We start from the raw sequence: 18,395 nt of genomic DNA on the forward strand, positions 1-18,395 counted from the left end.
AAGAACAGCAATTTATCCACACTGTTTCATAGGTAAGAAAAATCCAAAGCTCAAGAGAGGTCAGACAATAATTCAGTGGCAGACAGTGTATGCATCCTCTGAGGGGCTAAACTCCAAAGAGAAATGAAGGCTGAATCTTTAAAGCTAATACTTATAGAGCACTTATTATGTGCCAGGCACTGTTCTAAGTGCCTATTTTAATTCATTAAATCCTCACAACAACACTGGTAGGCAAATACTATTATGTTATTAAGTAGGAACTATTTTTACCTCTTCCCCCACTAGACTGAAGGTAAGTAACTTGCCCAAGGCCACACAAGTAATAAGTGGAAGAGCTGAGATTCAAACTCAGTCTGGCTCCGGAGTCCATGCTCTTAACCACTAGTACAATCTATGATACCAACTTAAAGGTACAACTTATAAAGAAAAATGCTAGGCTGTGTTGGGGTTATAGGCAGTGTAATATGGTATTTACTGCTATTCACCTGCAGTCTCTTTGCCAAGTCACTTAACCTTGCTGAGCCTCAGTTTCCTTATCTGTAAAATGGGTATGGGGGATAAGGGGAGCTGTACCTCAAAAGGAAGTTGGGAAGACAACAATAATACCATACGTAAAAGACAGACTGGGGCTTCCCTGGTGGCGCAGTGGTTGGGAGTCCGCCTGCCGATGCAGGGGACACGGGTTCGTGCCCCGGTCCGGGAAGATCCCACATGCTGTGGAGCGGCTGGGCCCGTGAGCCGTGGCCGCTGAGCCAGCGCATCTGGAGCCTGTGCCCCGCAACAGGAGAGGCCACAACAGCGAGAGGCCCACGTACCGCAAAAACAAAACAAAACAAAACAAAAAGACAGACTGAATGATCTGGTTCATACTGGGCAATTTTTTTTTTCTTTTTTTTTGCGGTACGCGGGCCTCTCGCTGTTGTGGCCTCTCCCGTTGTGGGGCACAGGCTCCAAACGCGCTGGCTCAGCAGCCACGGCTCACGGGCCCAGCCGCTCCACAGCATGTGGGATCTTCCCGGACCGGGGCACGAACCCGTGTCCCCTGCATCGGCAGGCGGACTCCCAACCACTGCGCCACCAGGGAAGCCCCAGTCTGGGCAATTTTTTAAAATACTATGGATATTCATTAAAGCTTAGGATTGGGAAGAAGTGGTAAAAGAAACTCACTGTGTCTAAGTTTCATCATGACGACTAGCTTGAAAGCAGGTAGATTCAAATCTGCAGGCTTTTTTTTTCCTGTTGGAATGAGAGAAGAACCAATTTGAAGACAGAGAGAGGAACGACAATGCTATAAGCCCCTTCTGAGCCCCCTGAACGCAAAATAAAATGTTAAAGAACATGATAAGGAAGCCCTAACAATTAGAGGAATCTGAGAGAAGGGGTTATACTGGAGCTGGCACCTGGTATGGCTGAGTATAATTAATTATAATATTACAGGGAAGGTAGTGTCACACTACCCAAAGGGAAATTAAGTCTAAATCTCTTTTCCTGGGTGGAGTCAGTGCCTCAATGCATCAGATACAGGATACCCTAGGTAAGGGACTAGCACTAAACCTCTCTAAGGGGAGAGGGGTATGCAAGGACAATCTGTTTCTACAAAGGGTATTAACTGCACCTCTTTTCCCCAAATAGGGGGTTCTCATTTACCCTGGAAGTGGGAGGGAAAGACATATCCCAGGAATCTACCCTGGGGAAAAGGGACCTCAGAATAGGGCTTTCTATCTATATGTCTATGTGGACAGAGGTCAGTGCAAAATCTTGGGGGAGGGGGGAAAAATGTGCACCTGTATGTATGGCTGGGGTCTGTTCCTTGGTGACAGGGGGGAGGAGGGCAGGATGCCTTTTGTCACTCTACTCCAGGATACAGAGGAACTAGATAAACCGGCACAGTGGCTGTGTGCATCTCCGCTGCATGGGAGAGGAGCACAAGTCTGTACATCTGTAACTTGTGCAGGGACCGGGGCTAGGGGGTACTTTGAGTCACTTTATCCTAGGGAGGGCCATGAGATGGGACTGATATACCGATCTCCACTACAAGGTGACATTAGTGCCATGCTAACAAAGGGGGGAATTATGCAGCTTTGCGTGAATGGGGTCTGCACCTTGCCTGCAGTGGGTTACTCTAGCCCCTTCCATGGGAGATGGGATGGGGCACAATCTGTTTATCTCGTGTACGGGTTGAAGTCAGCAGTGTGTTAATATTGAAGGAAAAGGACCTTGGGTTCTCTGCACGGGGGAGGGGGGAATGCAGCTATACATTCAATGGAACGGCCCTTACAGTAGGTGGGTGGGGGTTCCTGTGGGTTTTTTTCCTGGATAGGGAGAAAAAGATCTGAACTCCTCTACCTCGGATAAGGAGGTAGCCCATATGCACACACTATGGGGTGATCAGTGATGTCACTGCTTCTCAACATTGGAGGGCACCTCTCTGCTCCCTTGGGGTCTCTCCTTTCCTACAGTTGGTGATTCTAAATCCTTGGGGAAGGGGGGAGAGGAGGGATGATCTGTGTCTACCTAAAAAAGAGAATAAATCTGAGCCCTTCTTCCCCGGGGACCCCAGGAGAGGCAGTTCTGACTGTCTCTTCGTGGCTTAAAGTCTGCTGTTGTTTGCTGCAGGGCATTTTTGGTGGGTCAAGCCTTTACAAATTCAGTACGCCAGCGCCTGGGGAGGAGGTGGTGAGATCTGATTTTCCATAATGGGGACTCACTCTAGCCTAGAAGGGGTAAATCTGCGTGCTTCTCTGTGGGATGAGACTTGTGCCTCCAAACACATAGGGAGAGGTGGTCTACCGCCTCTGCAGGAGCGGGGGCGGGACATTGGTCAATTAGTTACGCGGGGTCGAGGTAGGGAGGTCTCTAGGTCTTGACGCTAAGGGAAGGAGGCTCACTCCTCTGTATATTAAAATTTCGGAACTCCTCTATTCTGGTGGTCAGGCGGGGGTGGGGGTAAATACATCAAAGCCTCTGCCTAAGGGAAAAGGTGCGCGCTGAGGCGGATCTGTGTGCCTTAGCGCCGGTAGAAATTTGTGCCGTTCAGCCTCGTAAGGGAGATATGTCTCTTTACGGGTGGGGTCGATGTCGCCACACCTTCGGGGTGTCCACGCCTGTCTACACCGGGAAAATACGGAATGGAACCTCACTACCCTAAAAGGAGGGCACTCGACGCTTCTCCACACAAGTAGGGTCTGTAACTCTCCATACAGTGTGTCCAGGGGTCTACACCTCTCCAGATGAGGTGCGTCCGTGCCCCTCTACCCCGCAAGAATGTGTTTGGGCGCATGTCCACAGGCGAGCAATCCCTTCCTCTCATCCGGGCCCTTCTACCCTGGAAGGAACCCGACTCTTCACCTCTCTATTCCAGGGAAGAGGGCGCCTCGGGTTCCACCTGAAATAGTTGATCCTTTCCGCGCGGCCGGCTGGGTGAGCGCTCACCACAAAAAAAGAGTCGTGTCTTACCTCCACTTCCGGCGGAGATCTGAGAAGAGAAGACAGTACAACACTGTCAGCCCACAGACTGCGCTCGCGGCATTAGACTTCGACTTCCGGATCCCAGCCTCGCGGTGCGCTTACACGGGGGCGGGGCTTAGGATTGACGGCTCGCTCCCTCCCGTCCCTTCCCCGGGGCCGCGCTGGCCCCGCCTCCCGGACGCTCCGTAAGGTAAGGAAATAGCCGAGTAGGGGAGGCGGGGAGGCGGCGAGGCGGCAGCGGTTCGTTGGCTGGTGTGGCCATATAACCTACTTGTAAGACAAGTTCTTGTCTGCAGGCCTCTGCCTGGCCCTAAATATGTGTGTTCTCGAATCTTAGTGACCAAGTGATCGCCAAGGCCGCACCAGACAAGGGTGGGGTGTCAGTGCCTTTGTCTACAACGGAAGATGGCGACGGGCAGGGTGTGAGAAAATGGCCGCCAGGGTCACATGTTTTGCTGAGTATACCCACCTGAAATGACTAGGTTAGCTGCTCCCAGCAACCGTCCCATCTTGCGGGGTCCCAGAGGAATCCTGAGGGAGTCACTCAGAGCTCTTTCTGCTGCAGCGCAGATCCACGGCCAGGCCTACAAACCGAAGAACTGGAAGCCTCTCCCACCCATTTGCCTTCTTCCCCTCCTCCTCCCTCCCTCCCTCAGGCCCCAGAGCAGCGTCTCCTGGAGGGAATGGATTTAGCTCTGGAGTGGGGGCAAATAAGAGTTTCTAAAGAAGTCATCTCAGGGACCTCTTGACCTGGCTGGAGAATGAGGTCTCCCCCTTAAAAAAATAATTATTAGTCTGAAAAATGTCTTCTTCCTGATAACTTAGTTCCAGCCACCCCTCTTCCTCTAGCCTAAACTTTGGGGTGAGGCCGAACCCCTCTACCCCAAGGATATCAACCTCTAGCATATCCAAGGAGAAAATGACTCCCTCTGCCTACTCCTACCTCTTACGTAAGAAGGACTCACTGCCCCTACATCCATGGAAGGCTTCTAAACTCTTACCCTAGAGAAACACAACTCCTCTGGACCCCAAACCAGCCCTAGCCACCTTCACCTTCCCCCCTGCATTAGCAAATTCTTCCTTTTTCTTTAAGACCTAACTCTTGTCGCTTCTGTGAACTTTCCCAGCTGAGTGAGAAACTCAGAGCACCTTGTTGCATTTATCACTTAGTACTATAATCATTTATGTGGCTGTATCTCCTCACAGGAGAGTAAACTCCTTGAGACTAGGGGCCATATATCTTCGCGCCCTCAGCAGGACCCAGCACAAGACTGGTACAAGGCAGGCACGCTTCAGCAAATGTTTGTTAAATGGGTAAGTTTACGGGCCTACACCACAAATCAATGGGAAATGGACATTTTAGTAGATAGTGCTGGGAAATTAGGCTCACCATAACGAGAAAAATAAAACTGGATCCCTATTTATTTCCTCATGAGAGGGTGGAGAATATCTTTGTGACCTAGGACTGTGGAAGGACTTTTTAAACAAAGTCTCAAATGCACAAACCATGAGGAAAAAATTTGTGATGAAGTCTTTGATAGGAATGAAAATTGGTATTACTACTTTGGAAAACAATTAAGAATAGTTAAACAATCAGAATAGTTAAAGATGGCCCTGGGACCCAGCAATTCTGTTAGAGATGTGTGTATATATATATATATATATATATATATATATACACACACATATATATATATATGTATGTTAAGTCCTAGAGAAATTCTTAAACGTATGCACAAGGAGGCATGTGCAAGAATATTCATTGCAAAATAAAAAGAAAACAATCAAGAAAAGAATATTCATTGCAGAACTGTTAGTAATAGAGAAAAAAATCTCAACAATCTAAAAGTTCAACAAAAGGAGAATAAATAAATAGTGGTATAGCCACACAACAGACTACTATATACAACAGTAAAAAAAAAAATGAACCAGAATTGGGTATATCAATCCAGATAAATTTCAGAAACATACTGCTGTGATAAAATGCAAGTTGTGGAAGGATACATGATGTGTGAGACCATTTATATAGATTTTTTTAAACTAGAAAACAATGCACTATGTTGTTTATCAATTACATAGATATATAAACAATATTTTTTAAACAAAGGAATTGAACACCAAATGCAGAATGGTGATTACCTCTGGGGAACAAAATGAGAGAGAAATACACAGGGGACTTTGACTGTCTAATATTTTATCTGGGTAATAGGTACATGGGTGTGTGCTATATTATTCTTCATACTTATTTGTATGCCTGAAGTATTTCATATTTTTTTAGAAAGACTATGAGGATCTATAACAAAATTAATGGTGTCTAAATCTAGATCAGTGGTTCTCAAACCTGGGCTGCAGCAGAACCACTTGGGAGAGCTTGTTAAAATACCAGATGCTGGGCCCCACACCCAGAATTGTGTTTTAGTTAAGTCTGTAGTAGAGCCCAGGAATTTGCATTTCTAACAAGTTCTCGTGGTGGTGGTGGTGGTGGTGGTGGTGGTGGTGGTGGTGGTGGTGGTGGTGGTGATGAAGAAGAAGAAGAAGAAGAAGAAGAAGATGATGATGATGACGATGAAGCTGCTGCTGCTGCTAGTCCAGGTACCACATTTTGAGAACTGCTGACAGAGAAAATGAAATTGTCAATGAATTTAGTTTTCTTCATTGTGCTTTTCTTTGTTTTCCATGTATTCAATGAGTGAGTGTTACCTTAGGGAGAAGTTTTTGTTGTTTTTTAAATTCTCTATCATCTCTACTTCCAACTCTCATTTCCTTCATGTAGGCAAGCATTTTAAAGTGTTTTATGCATATCTTTTTGTTTATATGTGTTCTTGCAAAATATATATTGTTGTTTTACATGTACGTATTTCCCCCAAATTTTCATTTTTCCATTTTTCAAAATTCAGAACAGTTGAAAAAATAGTACAATGAAAGCCCATACACTCTTAATATTTTGCCAAATTTGTTCTACTTCTCTTTATATGTATATGTGTACATCTTCTTGCAGGTAGTATAACAGCTCACCCCTAAAAACTTCAGCACTCATCTACTAGAATAAGGACATTGTCCTGCATAACCACAATACCGTTATCACACCTAAGAAAGCTTACTAATTACCATCAAAGATACCCTATATTCAAATTTTCCAATTGAGCCCAAAATGTTCTTAGACCTGCTCTGATTTTTTGATCCCAGTATCTAATTAAGGTTTGTGTATTACGTTTGGTTGTTGTAGCACTTTAACCTCTTTTAATCTAAAATAGTACCCCTAGATTTTTTGTGTGTTTGAGATTACACTGATACTTTTCAAGAGCCCAGGACAGTTTCTTGTAGAATATCCCACAGAATATCTGGATTCATCTGCTCTTTCCACATGATTAGATTCAGGTTAAATAATTTCAGCAATAACAGTACATAGAGGATACCGCTTACTTCATATTGTATCTCCTCAGGAGGCACTTAACACCAGGTTGTCCCACGGTAGAGAATATTTTGTGTCTGTGCATTTTTTTATATCTTTATTGGATTGCTTTACAATGGTGTGTTAGTTTCTGCTTTATAACAAAGTGAATTAGTTGTACATAGACCTATGTTCCCATATCTCTTCCCTCTTGCATCTCCTCCCTCCCACCCTCCCTATCCCACCCCTCTAGGTGGTCACAAAGCACCAAGCTGATCTCCTTGTGCTATGCGGCTGCTTCCCGCTAGCTATCTATTTTACGTTTGGTAGTGTATATATGTCCATGCCTCTCTCTCGCTTTGTCACAGCTCACCCTTCCCCCTCCCCATATCCTCAAGTCCATTCTCAAGTACATCTTTGTCTTTATTCCTGTCTTACCCCTAGGTTCTTCATGACATTTTTTTCCTTAAATTCCATATATATGTGTTAGCATACGGTATTTGTCTTTCTCTTTCTGACTTACTTCACTCTGTATGACAGACTCTAGGTCTATACACCTCATTACAAATAGCTCAATTTCGTTTCTTTTGATGGCTGAGTAATATTCCATTGTATATATGTGCCACATCTTCTTTATCCATTCATCCAATGATGGACACTTAGGTTGTTTCCATCTCCTGGCTATTGTAAATAGAGCTGCAATGAACATTTTGGTACATGACTCTTTTTGAATGATGGTTTTCTCAGGGTATATACCTAGTAGTGGGATTGCTGGGTCATATGGTAGTTCTATTTGTAGTTTTTTAAGGAACCTCCATACTGTTCTCCATAGGGGCTGTACCAATTCACATTCCCACCAGAAGTGCAAGAGTGTTCCCTTTCCTCCACACCCTCTCCAGCATTTATTGTTTCTAGATTTTTTGATGATGGCCATTCTGACTGGTGTGAGATGATATCTCGTAGTTTTGATTTGCATTTCTCTAATGATAATGATGTTGAGCATTCTTTCATGTGTTTATTGGCAGTCTGTATATCTTCTTTGGAGAAATGTCTATTTAGGTCTTCTGCCCATTTTTGGATTGGGTTGTTTGTTTTTGTATTATTGAGCTGCATGAGCTCCTTGTAAATTTTGGAGATTAATCCTTTCTCAGTTGCTTCATTTGCAAATATTTTCTCCCATTCTGAGGGTTATCTTTTGATCTTGTTTATGGTTTCCTTTGCTGTGGAAAAGCTTTGAAGTTTCATTAGGTCCCATTTGTTTATTTTTGTTTTTATTCCCATTTCTCTAGGAGGTGGGACAAAAAGGATCTTGCTGTGATTCATGTTATAGAGTGTTCTGCCTATGTTTTCCTCTAAGAGTTTGATCGTTTCTGGCATTACATTTAGGTCTTTAATCCATTTTGAGCTTATTTTTGTGTATGGTGTTAGGGAGTGATCTAATCTCATACTTTTACATGTACCTGTCCAGTTTTCCCAGCACCACTTACTGAACAGGCTGTCCATTCTCCACTGTACATTCCTGCCTCCTTTATCAAAGATAAGGTGACCATATGTGCGTGCATTTATCTCTGGGCTTTCTATCCTATTCCATTGATCTATCTTTCTGTTTTTGTGCCAGTACCATACTGTCTTGATTACTGTAGCTTTGTAGTATAGCCTGAAGACAGGGAGCCTGATTCCTCCAGCTCCGTTTTTCATTCTCAAGATTGCTTTGGCTATTGGGTGTCTTTTGTGTTTCTGTACAAATTGTGAATTTTTTTGTTCTAGTTCTGTGAAAAATGCCAGTGGTAGTTTGATACGGATTGAATTGAATCTGTAGATTGCTTTGGGTAGTAGAGTAATTTTCGCAATGTTGATTCTTCCAATCCAAGAACATGGTATATCTCTCCATCTGTTTGTATCATGTTTAATTTCTTTCATTAGTGTCTTATAATTTTCTGCATACAGGTCTTTTGTCTCCTTAGGTAGGTTTATTCCTAGATATATTATTCTTTTTCTTGCAACGGTAAATGGAAGTGTTTTCTTAATTTCACTTTCAGATTTTTCATCATTAGTGTATAGGAATGTCAGAGATTTCTGTGCATTAATTTTGTATCCTGCTACTTTCCCAAATTCATTGATTAGCTCTAGTAGTTTTCTGGTAGCATCTTTAGGATTCTCTATGTATAGTATCATGTCATCTGCAAACAATGACTGCTTTACTTCTTCTTTTCCGATTTGGATTCCTTTTATTTCCTTTTCTTCTCTGATTGCTGTGGCTAAAACTTCCAAAACTATGTTGAATTGAGAGTGGTGAGAGTGGGCAACCTTGTCTTGTTCCTGATCTTAGTGGAAATGCTTTCAGTTTTTCATCATTGAGGATGATGTTGGCTCTGCATTTGTCATATATGGCCTTTATTATGTTGAGGAAAGTTCCCTCTATGCCTACTTTCTGCAGGGTTTTTATCATAAATGGGTGTTGAATTTTATCTAAAGCTTTCTCTGCATCTATTGAGATGATCATATGGTTTTTCTCCTTCAATTTATTAATATGGTGTATCATGCTGATTTATTTGTATATATTGAATTCTTGCATTCCTGGAATAAACCCCACTTGATCATGGTGTATGATCCTTTTAATGTGCTGTTGCATTCTGTTTGCTAGTATTTTGTTGAGGATTTTTGCATCTATGTTCATCAGTGATATTGGCCTGTAGTTTTCCTTCTTTGTGACATCCTTGTCTGGTTTTGGTATCAAGGTGATGGTGGCCATGTAGAATGAGTTTCAGAGTGTTCCTCCCTCTGCTATATTTTGGAAGAGTTTGAGAAGGATACGTGTGAGCTCTTCTGTAAATGTTTGACAGAATTCGCCTGTGAAGCCATCTGGTCCTGGGCTTTTGTTTGTTGGAAGATTTTTAATAACAGTTTCAATTTCAGTGCTTGTGCTTGCTCTGTTCATATTTTCTATTTCTTCCTGATTCAGTCTTGGCAGCTTGAGCATTTCTAAGAATTTGTCCATTTCTTCCATGTTGTCCATTTTATTGGCATAGAGTTGCTTGTAGTAATCTCTCATGATCTTTTGTATTTCTGCAGTGTCAGTTGTTACTTCTCCTTTTCCATTTCTAATTCTATTCATTTGAGTCTTCTCCCTTTTTTTCTTGATGAGTCTGGCTAATGGTTTATCAATTTTGTTAATCTTCTCAAAGAACCAGCTTTTAGTTTTATTGATCTTTGCTATTGTTTCCTTCATTTCTTTTTCATTTATTTCTGATCTGATTTTTATGATTTCTTTCCTTCTGCTAACTTTGGGGTTTTTCTGTTCTTTCTCTAATTGCTTTAGGTGCAAGTTTAGGTTGTTTATTCGAGATGTTTCCTGTTTCTTAAGGTAGGATAGTAGTGCTATAAACTTCCCTCTTAGAACTGCTTTTGCTGCATCCCATAGGTTTTGGGTTGTCGTGTCTAAATTGTCATTTGTTTCTAGGTATTTTTTAATTTCCTCTTTGATTTCTTCAGTGATCACTTCGTTATTAAGTAGTATATTGTTTAGCCTCCGTGTGTTTGTATTTTTTACAGGTCTTTTCCTGTAATTTATATCTAGTCTCATTGCGTTGTGGTCGGAAAAGATACTTGGTACAATTTGAATTTTCTTAAATTTACCAAGGCTTGATTTGTGACCCAAGATATGATCTATCCTGGAGAATGTTCCATGAGCACTTGAGAAAAATGTGTATTCTGTTGTTTTTGGATGGGATGTCCTATAAATATCAATTAAGTCCATCTTGTTTAATGTATCATTTAAAGCTTGTGTTTCCTTATTTATTTTCATTTTGGATGATCTGTCCATTGGTGAAAGTGGGGTGTTGAAGTCCCCTACTATGAATGTGTTACTGTCGATTTCCCCTTTGATGGCTGTTAGTATTTGCCTTATGTACTGAGATGCTCCTATGTTGGGTGCATAAATATTTACAATTGTTATATCTTCTTGTTGGATCGATCCCTTGATCATTATGTAGTGTCCTTCTTTGTCTCTTGTAATAGTCTCTATTTTAAAGTCTATTTTGTCTGATATTAGAATTGCTACTCCAGCTTTCTATTGGTTTCCATTTGCATGAAATATCTTTTTCCATCCCCTCACTTTCAGTCTGCATGTGTCTCTAGATCTGAAGTTGGTCTCTTCTAGACAGCATATATATGGGTCTTGTTTTTGTATCCATTCAGCCAGTCTTTTTCTTTTGGCGGGAGCATTTAGTCCTTTTACATTTAAGGTAATTATCGATATGTATTTTCCTATTCCCATTTTCTAAATTGTTTTGGGTTCGTTATTGTAGGTCTTTTCCTTCTCTTGTGTTTCTTGCCTAGAGAAGTTCCTTTAGCATTTGTTGTAAAGCTGGTTTGGTGGTGCTGAACTCTCTCAGCTTTTGCTTGTCTGTAAAGGTTTTAATTTCTCCACCAAATCTGAATGAGATCCTTGCTGGTTAGAGTCATCTTGGTTGCAGGTTTTTCTCATCACTTTAAATATGTCCTGCCACTCCCTTCTGGCTTGCAGAGTTTCTGCTGAAAGATCAGCTGTTAACCTTATGGGGATTCCCTTGTGTGTTATTTGTTGTTTTTCCCTTGCTGCTTTTAATATGTTTTCTTTGTATTTAATTTTTGACAGTTTGATTAATATGTGTCTTGGCATATTTCTCCTTGGATTTATCCTGTATGGGACTCTCTGTGCTTCCTGGACTTTATTAACTATTTCCTTTCCCATATTAGGGAAGTTTTCAACTATAATGTCTTCAAATATTTTCTCAGTCCCTTCCTTTTTCTCTTCTTCTCCTGGAACACCTATAATTCGAATGTTGGTGCATTTAATGTTGTCTCAGCGGTCTCTGAGACTGTCCTCAGTTCTTTTCATTCTTTTTTCTTTATTCTGCTCTGCAGTAGTTATTTCCACTATTTTATCTTCCAGGTCACTTATCCGTTCTTCTGCCTCAGTTAGTCTGCTATTGATCCCATCTAGAGTATTTTTTTTATTTCATTTACTGTGTTGTTCATCATTGCTTGTTTCATCTTTAGTTCTTCTAGGTCCTTGTTAAATGTTTCTTGCATTTTGTCTATTCTGTTTCCAAGATTTTGGATCATCTTTACTATCATTATTCTGAATTCTTTTTCAGGTAGACCGCCTATTTTCTCTTCATTTGTTAGGTCTGGTGGGTTTTTATCTTGCACCTTCATGTGCTGTGTGTTTTTCTGCCTTCTCATTTTGCTTATCTTACTGTGTTTGGGGTCTTCTTTTTTCATTCTGCAGGTTCGTAGTTCCCGTCGTTTTTGGTGTCTGTCCCCAGTGGCTAAAGTTGGTTCGGTGGGTAGTGTAGGCTTCCTGGTGGAGGGGACTAGTGCCTGTGTTCTGGTGGTTGAGGCTGGATCTTGTCTTTCTGGTGAGCAGGTCCACGTCTGGTGGTGTGTTTTGGGGTGTCTGTGGACTTATTATTATTTTAGGCAGCCTCTCTGCTAATGGCTGGGGTTGTGTTCCTGTCTTGCTAGTTGTTTGGCATAGGGTGTCCAGCACTGTAGCTTGCTGGTTGTTGAGTGAAGCTGGGTGATGGTGTTGAGATGGAGATCCCTGGGAGATTTTTGCCGTTTGATAATATTTGGAGCTTGGCGGTCTCTTGTGGACCAGTGTCCTGAAGTTGGCTCTCCCACCTCAGAGGCACAGCACTGACTCCTTGCTGCAGCACCAAGAGCCTTTCATCCACATGGCTCAGAATAAAAGGGAGAAAAAGAAGAAAAGAAAGAGAGAGGGAGGGAGGGAGAGAGAGAGAGCGAGAGAGAGAGAGAGAAAGAAAGAAGGAAAGGAAAGAAAAAAAGAAAGAAAGAAGGAAAGAAAGAAAGAAAGAAAAAGAAAGAAAGTGGAAGGAAGGAAGGGAGGAAGGAAGGGGGTAAAATAAAGTAAGATAAAATAAAGTAACTTTTTTAAAAAGTAAAAAAAAAAAAAAAAACAGACGGACAGAACCACAAACGGTGAAAGCAAAGCTATACAGACAAAATCTCACACAGAAGCATACACATGCACACTCGCAAAAAGAGGAAAAGGGGAAAAAATAATAAATCTTGCTCTCAAAGTCCACCTCCTCTATTTGGGATGATTCGTTGTCTATTCATGTATTCCACAGATGCAGGGTACATCAAGTTGATTGTGGAGATTTAATCCACTGCTTCTGAGGCTGCTGGGAGAGATTTCCCTTTCTCTTCTTGGTTTGTACAGCTCCCGGGGCTCACCTTTGGATTTGGACCCGCCTCTTCATGTAGGTCGCTGGAGCGTGTCTGTTCTTCGCTCAGACAGGACGGGGTTAAAGGAGCAACTGACTTGGGGGCTCTGGCTCACTCAGGCTGGGGGGAGGGAGGGGTATGGAGTAAGGGGCAAGCCTGTGGCAGCAAACGCCAGCAGGACATTGCACCAGCCTGCAGGCCACCGTGCGTTTTCTGGGGAAGTTGGCCCTGGTTCCCGGGATCCTGGCAGTGGCGGGCTGCACAGGCTCTCCGGAAGGGAGGTGTGGATAGTGACCTGTGCTCGCACACAGGCTTCTTGGTGGCGACAGCAGCAGCTTTAGCCTCTCATGTCCATCTCTGGGGTTCGCGCTGTTTTCCGCGCCTCGCACCCATCCCTGGAGCTCTTTTAAGCAGCGCTCTTAATCCCCTCTCCTCGTGCACCAGGAAACAAAGAGGGAAGAAAAAGTCTCTTGCCTCTTTGGCAGGTCCAGACTTTTCCCCGGACTCCCTTCTGGCTAACCATGGTGCACTAACCCCTTCAGGCTGTGTTCACGTTGCCAGTCCTCTCCCTGCGCTCCGACTCAAGCCCAAGCCTCAGCTCCCATCCCCACTCGCCCCGGCGGGTGAGCCGACAAGCTTCTCGGGCTGGTGAGTTCCGGTTGGCACCTGTCCTCTGTGCGGGCTTCGTAGTGTGTGGAAACCTTTCCTCATTCACAGCTCCCTCGCACTGGTGCAGGTCCAGTCCCTGTTCTTTTGTCTCTGTTTATTCTTTTTTCTTTTGTCCTACACAGGTATGTGGGAAGTTTCTTGCCTTTTGGGAGGTCTGAGGTCTTCTGCCAGCGTTCAGTAGGTGTTCTGTAGGAGTTGTTCCACGTGTAGATGTATTTCTGGTGTATCTGTGGGGAGGAAGGTGATCTCCATGTCTTATTCTTCTGCCATCTTCCTCCGACCCCCTCACCTTTAGGTTTTAATCCACTTAGAATCCACGCTTATATGTGGTGATAGGTAGGTATGCAATTTTATTTTTTCCACATAGTGAGCCCCATTTCCCACCACCAAATACTAAACAATCCTTCCTTTTTCATTGATTTACCATGCCACCTTTGTCATATATTATGAAACATACACACATAGGTCTGTTTCTGTTCTTGTACTAACACCACCTTTTTTTAAAATATTTTGTAACGTATCTTAAATCTGATAGGGCAAGTCCCCTCCTCTTCAGTCTTCTTTTGGGTTTTCTTAACTATATCTCTGCATAAATCTTCAAAAGATCTTATCAGGCTCTTCAAAAAACCAACTGTAATTTTGATTAGGATTGCACTGAATTTATAGATTAATTTGGGGGAGTTGACACTATCAAAATATTAACTTTTCCCATCCAAGATCGTGGAATATCTCCTCATTTGTTCAGTTCACCTTCTATCTGTGCTCTTTATTAAGAGTTTAAAGTTTTCTCTTTAGAATTTTTATGTTGTTACTAATTTAATTCCTAGTGGCTTTACAGTTTTAGTTACTATTCTGAATATTTTTATTTTTTGAATAGATAATATACACGCATGTTGAATAGCAAAACTATATAAAAATTATACTTTGAGAATTGTCACTCATCTTTGTCCATTCTACCCAGTTGCCACCATGCACACCGCCCACAGTTACCAGTTTTATTCATTTATTTTTTTATTCTTCCAGTGTCTCTTTATGCAAATACAAACAAGTATAAATGTATATCGTATTCCATCTCCCTCTTTCTTACACAAAAGGTGACATACTATACATACAGTTATACATGTTGCTTTTTTCACGTGATACATCCTGCAGGTCCTAACATATCAGAGCATTAGAAAGTTTCCACTACATAGGAAGTCATGTAGTATGACTTGAAACTGTTGAGAGCTGAGAAACTGTTACATTATGTGGGTGTGTAATAGTTTATTTAATGACTGCAATACCCTACTGATGGATGTTCAGGGTATTTTCAGTCCTTTGGTATTACAAATGGTGCCATGATGAATAGACATTTCATATGTATGCAGATATTTCTATAGGATAAATTCTAAGAATCACATTTGTAACTTTGGTAGATATTGCCAAAATTTCCCTCCGTAGTGTACCATTTTGCACTTACCACCCATGTATGAGTTTATGTGTTTCACCACCACCTCGCTCAGAAAGTGTATCATTAAAGACTTTTGGGTTTTTGCCAATGTGATAGGTGAGAAACAGTATCTCACTGTAGTTTTAATTGACATTTCTCTTATGATGAGTGAGGTTGAGCATCTTTTCATATGTTTAAGGGTCATTTTTGGCTTTTCCTGTGAGTTGTCTATTTATATGCTCTGTTTATTTTCTCGATTTCTATAAGCTTGTTATATAATTAGAGAAATTAGACCTTTGTGAATGATATCAGTTGTCAGTATTTTTTCCCAGTTTGTTGTTCTTTTGACTTTGCTAATGGATTTTTTCCAAGCAAATTTTACTTTATTTTTATGTAAACAAGTTTATCTGTGTTTTCTTTTATGGATTTTAGATTTTGATTTGTACTTTTGTGATAGATTGCATTAATGGCCCAATTTTTTATGTGTCTTCACACCCTTTGGTAGTGCCCTCCCATAGTGACTGATTTTGGCCATATAATTTACTTCAACCAACAGGATAGTAGTAAATTTGATATAAGCAGAGACCTGAGAAAGCTCTTGCATATTCTGCTTCCTCTCTTGGACCCCTGCCACTGCTGTGTGAACATACCCAGGCTAGTCTGCTGGAGGGATGTGAGAGACATATAGAAATGAGCCTGGTCCTCCCAGCCAAGGCATCCTATAGCAGCCAACCTGCAGCCAAGTCATCAACTTAGTACAGACACATGAGCTGGCAGAGTTGAGATCAACAGAGCCTGATCCAGTGCATAGAACCTATCAGCTGACCATAGACTCTGTCTAAGTTTGGGCATCTAAATATTCATTTTGGTTTTTTATAGAGAATTATTGTAGCAATAGTCCCCCATCATTGTTCTTCCTTTTCAGAGATATTCTGGCTGTGCTTGTTTGTTATCTTTCCATTTGATCTTTAATTCAGCTTGTCTAGTTTCAGAAAAAGAAAAAATATGGTATTTTTAATTAGCTTATACTAAATTTATAAATTAATTTTACATCTTTATGATTTTGAGTCTTCCTATTTAAGAAAATGGGGTGCCTTTCTATTTGTTTCTTCAGAGTGTTACAACTGTTTTCTCTTGAAGGATTTAGACATTTCTTGTAAAGTTTGTTTCTAGGTATTTGCTGTAGACTGAATGTTTGTGTCTGCCCCCAGCCCCCGAATTTTACGTTGAAACCTAACCCCCAATGTGATAGTGTTTGGAGGTAGGACCTTTGGCAGGTGATTAGATCATGAGGTTGGAGCCCTCATGACTGGGATTAGTGCCCTTATAAAAGAGACCCAAGAGAGCTCCCTTGCCACTCCTGCCATGTGAGGACACAGCGAGAAGATGGCTGTCTATAAACCAGGAAGTGGGCCCTCCCCAGACATAAAATCTTTGAGTGTCTTAATCTTGGACTTCCCAGCCTCTAGAACTGTGAATAATAAATTTCGGTTGTCTATAAGCCAACCAGTCTGTGGTATTCTGTTATAGCAGCCCCAACAGACTAAGACATTATTTTGTCTTTTTTGTTGCTATGATAAATGAAGCCTTCTCTTCCATATATCTTCTAACTGAATGATTTCTATATATTAATTTTATATCCTGCTACCTTGCTGAGTTCTCTTGTTTATAATAGTTTTTTATTGGTTTGCTTGAGTTTTCTGGCTCTACAGTCTTATCTATAAGGAATGATAGCTTTACCTCCTCCATTCCAATTGTAATTTCTAATTTCTTTTTCTTTTCTAATCACAATGCTTTTGCTACCTCCAATATAATGATAAATTGTAGTGGAGAGAGTAGATACCCTTGTGAGTTTAGCACATAAATGCTGCTAGTGTTTCCTGGTTAAGTGAAGTGCTGGATTGCTGGATTTGGGGATGGATGGATGGACAGGTAGATAGATAGATAGGCAGACATAATTATATTAAGGAAGAAATTTTTATAAAGAATTTTTTGTAAAGGATGGGTATTGAATTTTGTCAAATGGTTCTTTGGCATCTCTGAAAATGATGATATGATTTTTCTCCTTAGATTCAACAATGTGTTAGATTGGATTAATGGATTTCCTAATATTGAATGATTTTTGCATTCTTGGAAATAAACTCCACATAGTCAGGGATTCTGTTTGCTAATATTTAGGATTTTGCATCGATATTCATAAGTGAAGATTGGTTTATATCATTTTCTTTTTCTTGTGAAATCTTTGTTAGATCTTGATATCAATGTTATACTCACTTCATAAAAAGAATATGAAAGTGTTCCTTCTTTATCTAGGATCAGAAAAATAAAAATAGCATTCAAATGATCTGCTTTTCAGTGTTAGCAGACTTCCTCTGTGAAATCACCATGGCCCAGTGCTTTTGGGGGAAAGTAGCTCTTTATAACTTTTTCTATTTCTTCCATGGAAATTGGTCTATATGGACTTTTCTCTTTTAGAGTTTTGGTAAATTATATTTTCCTAGGATGTTTTCCATTTCTTCAAGGTCTTTAAAACGATTTGCATAGAGTTGCATGAGGAAGTCCTTCATAATGTTTAAAATGTCCTCTTGCTATGGTTATGTCCAACTTTTCATTTTCTGGTTTGTGTCTTTGTGCTTTCTCCTTTTTTTGATTATTATTTAATGGCTTATATATTTCTTTTTCACAGAATTGGTTAATATATTTATTTATTAGTTCTACTGTTACCTGTTTTCTAACTCCTTTATTTGAGCTTTTCTCTTTGTTAATTCTTTCCTTCTGTTCCCCTTAAGTTTATTCTGTTTCTCTTTCAGTAACTTTCTGAGTTGGGTTCATTTAATTTTTTCCCTTGTTTTTAGTATAAGTATTTTGAGGCAATGAACTTTTCTCTGGCTGCTGCTTTATCTGTACCCATAGATTCTGATATGTAATGTTTTCATTATTATTATTGTCTAGAAATTCAGCAATTTTGGTTTGAGTTTGCCCTTTGACCCAAGAATTGTTTGACAGAGAGTTTTTATATATTCAGATGGAAGATCTTTTTTACATTGATTTCTACTTTTATCCAGTTGTGATCAGAGAACATTGTCAGTATTAGTTCTACCTTTTGGAATTTAAAATTGAGATTTTCTTCTTGGCCTAATATTGATTTTGTTGTTTAGATTTTCTGTATTCTTACTGGGTTTTTGTTGCTATTGTTGTTCATTT

General features: G+C 40.9%; 1 protein-coding gene across 1 annotated transcript in view; it reads right to left on the bottom strand.

Moving 5' to 3' along the window:
* The window catches only part of GNL3L (G protein nucleolar 3 like), a 24,754-nt gene extending 23,538 nt beyond the window's left edge, over positions 1-1,216 (bottom strand). The window contains exon 1 of the mRNA XM_007446473.1: positions 1,168-1,216. Within this exon, the coding sequence (XP_007446535.1) occupies positions 1,168-1,186 (19 nt within the window). The 5' untranslated portion in view covers positions 1,187-1,216. The remainder of the gene's footprint in view (positions 1-1,167) is intronic.
* Positions 1,217-18,395: the final 17,179 nt, after the last annotated feature.

This window comes from Lipotes vexillifer, unplaced genomic scaffold, assembly GCF_000442215.2.
Source record: "Lipotes vexillifer unplaced genomic scaffold, Lipotes_vexillifer_v1.1 scaffold624, whole genome shotgun sequence".
NCBI classification, from domain to species: domain Eukaryota; kingdom Metazoa; phylum Chordata; class Mammalia; order Artiodactyla; family Lipotidae; genus Lipotes; species Lipotes vexillifer.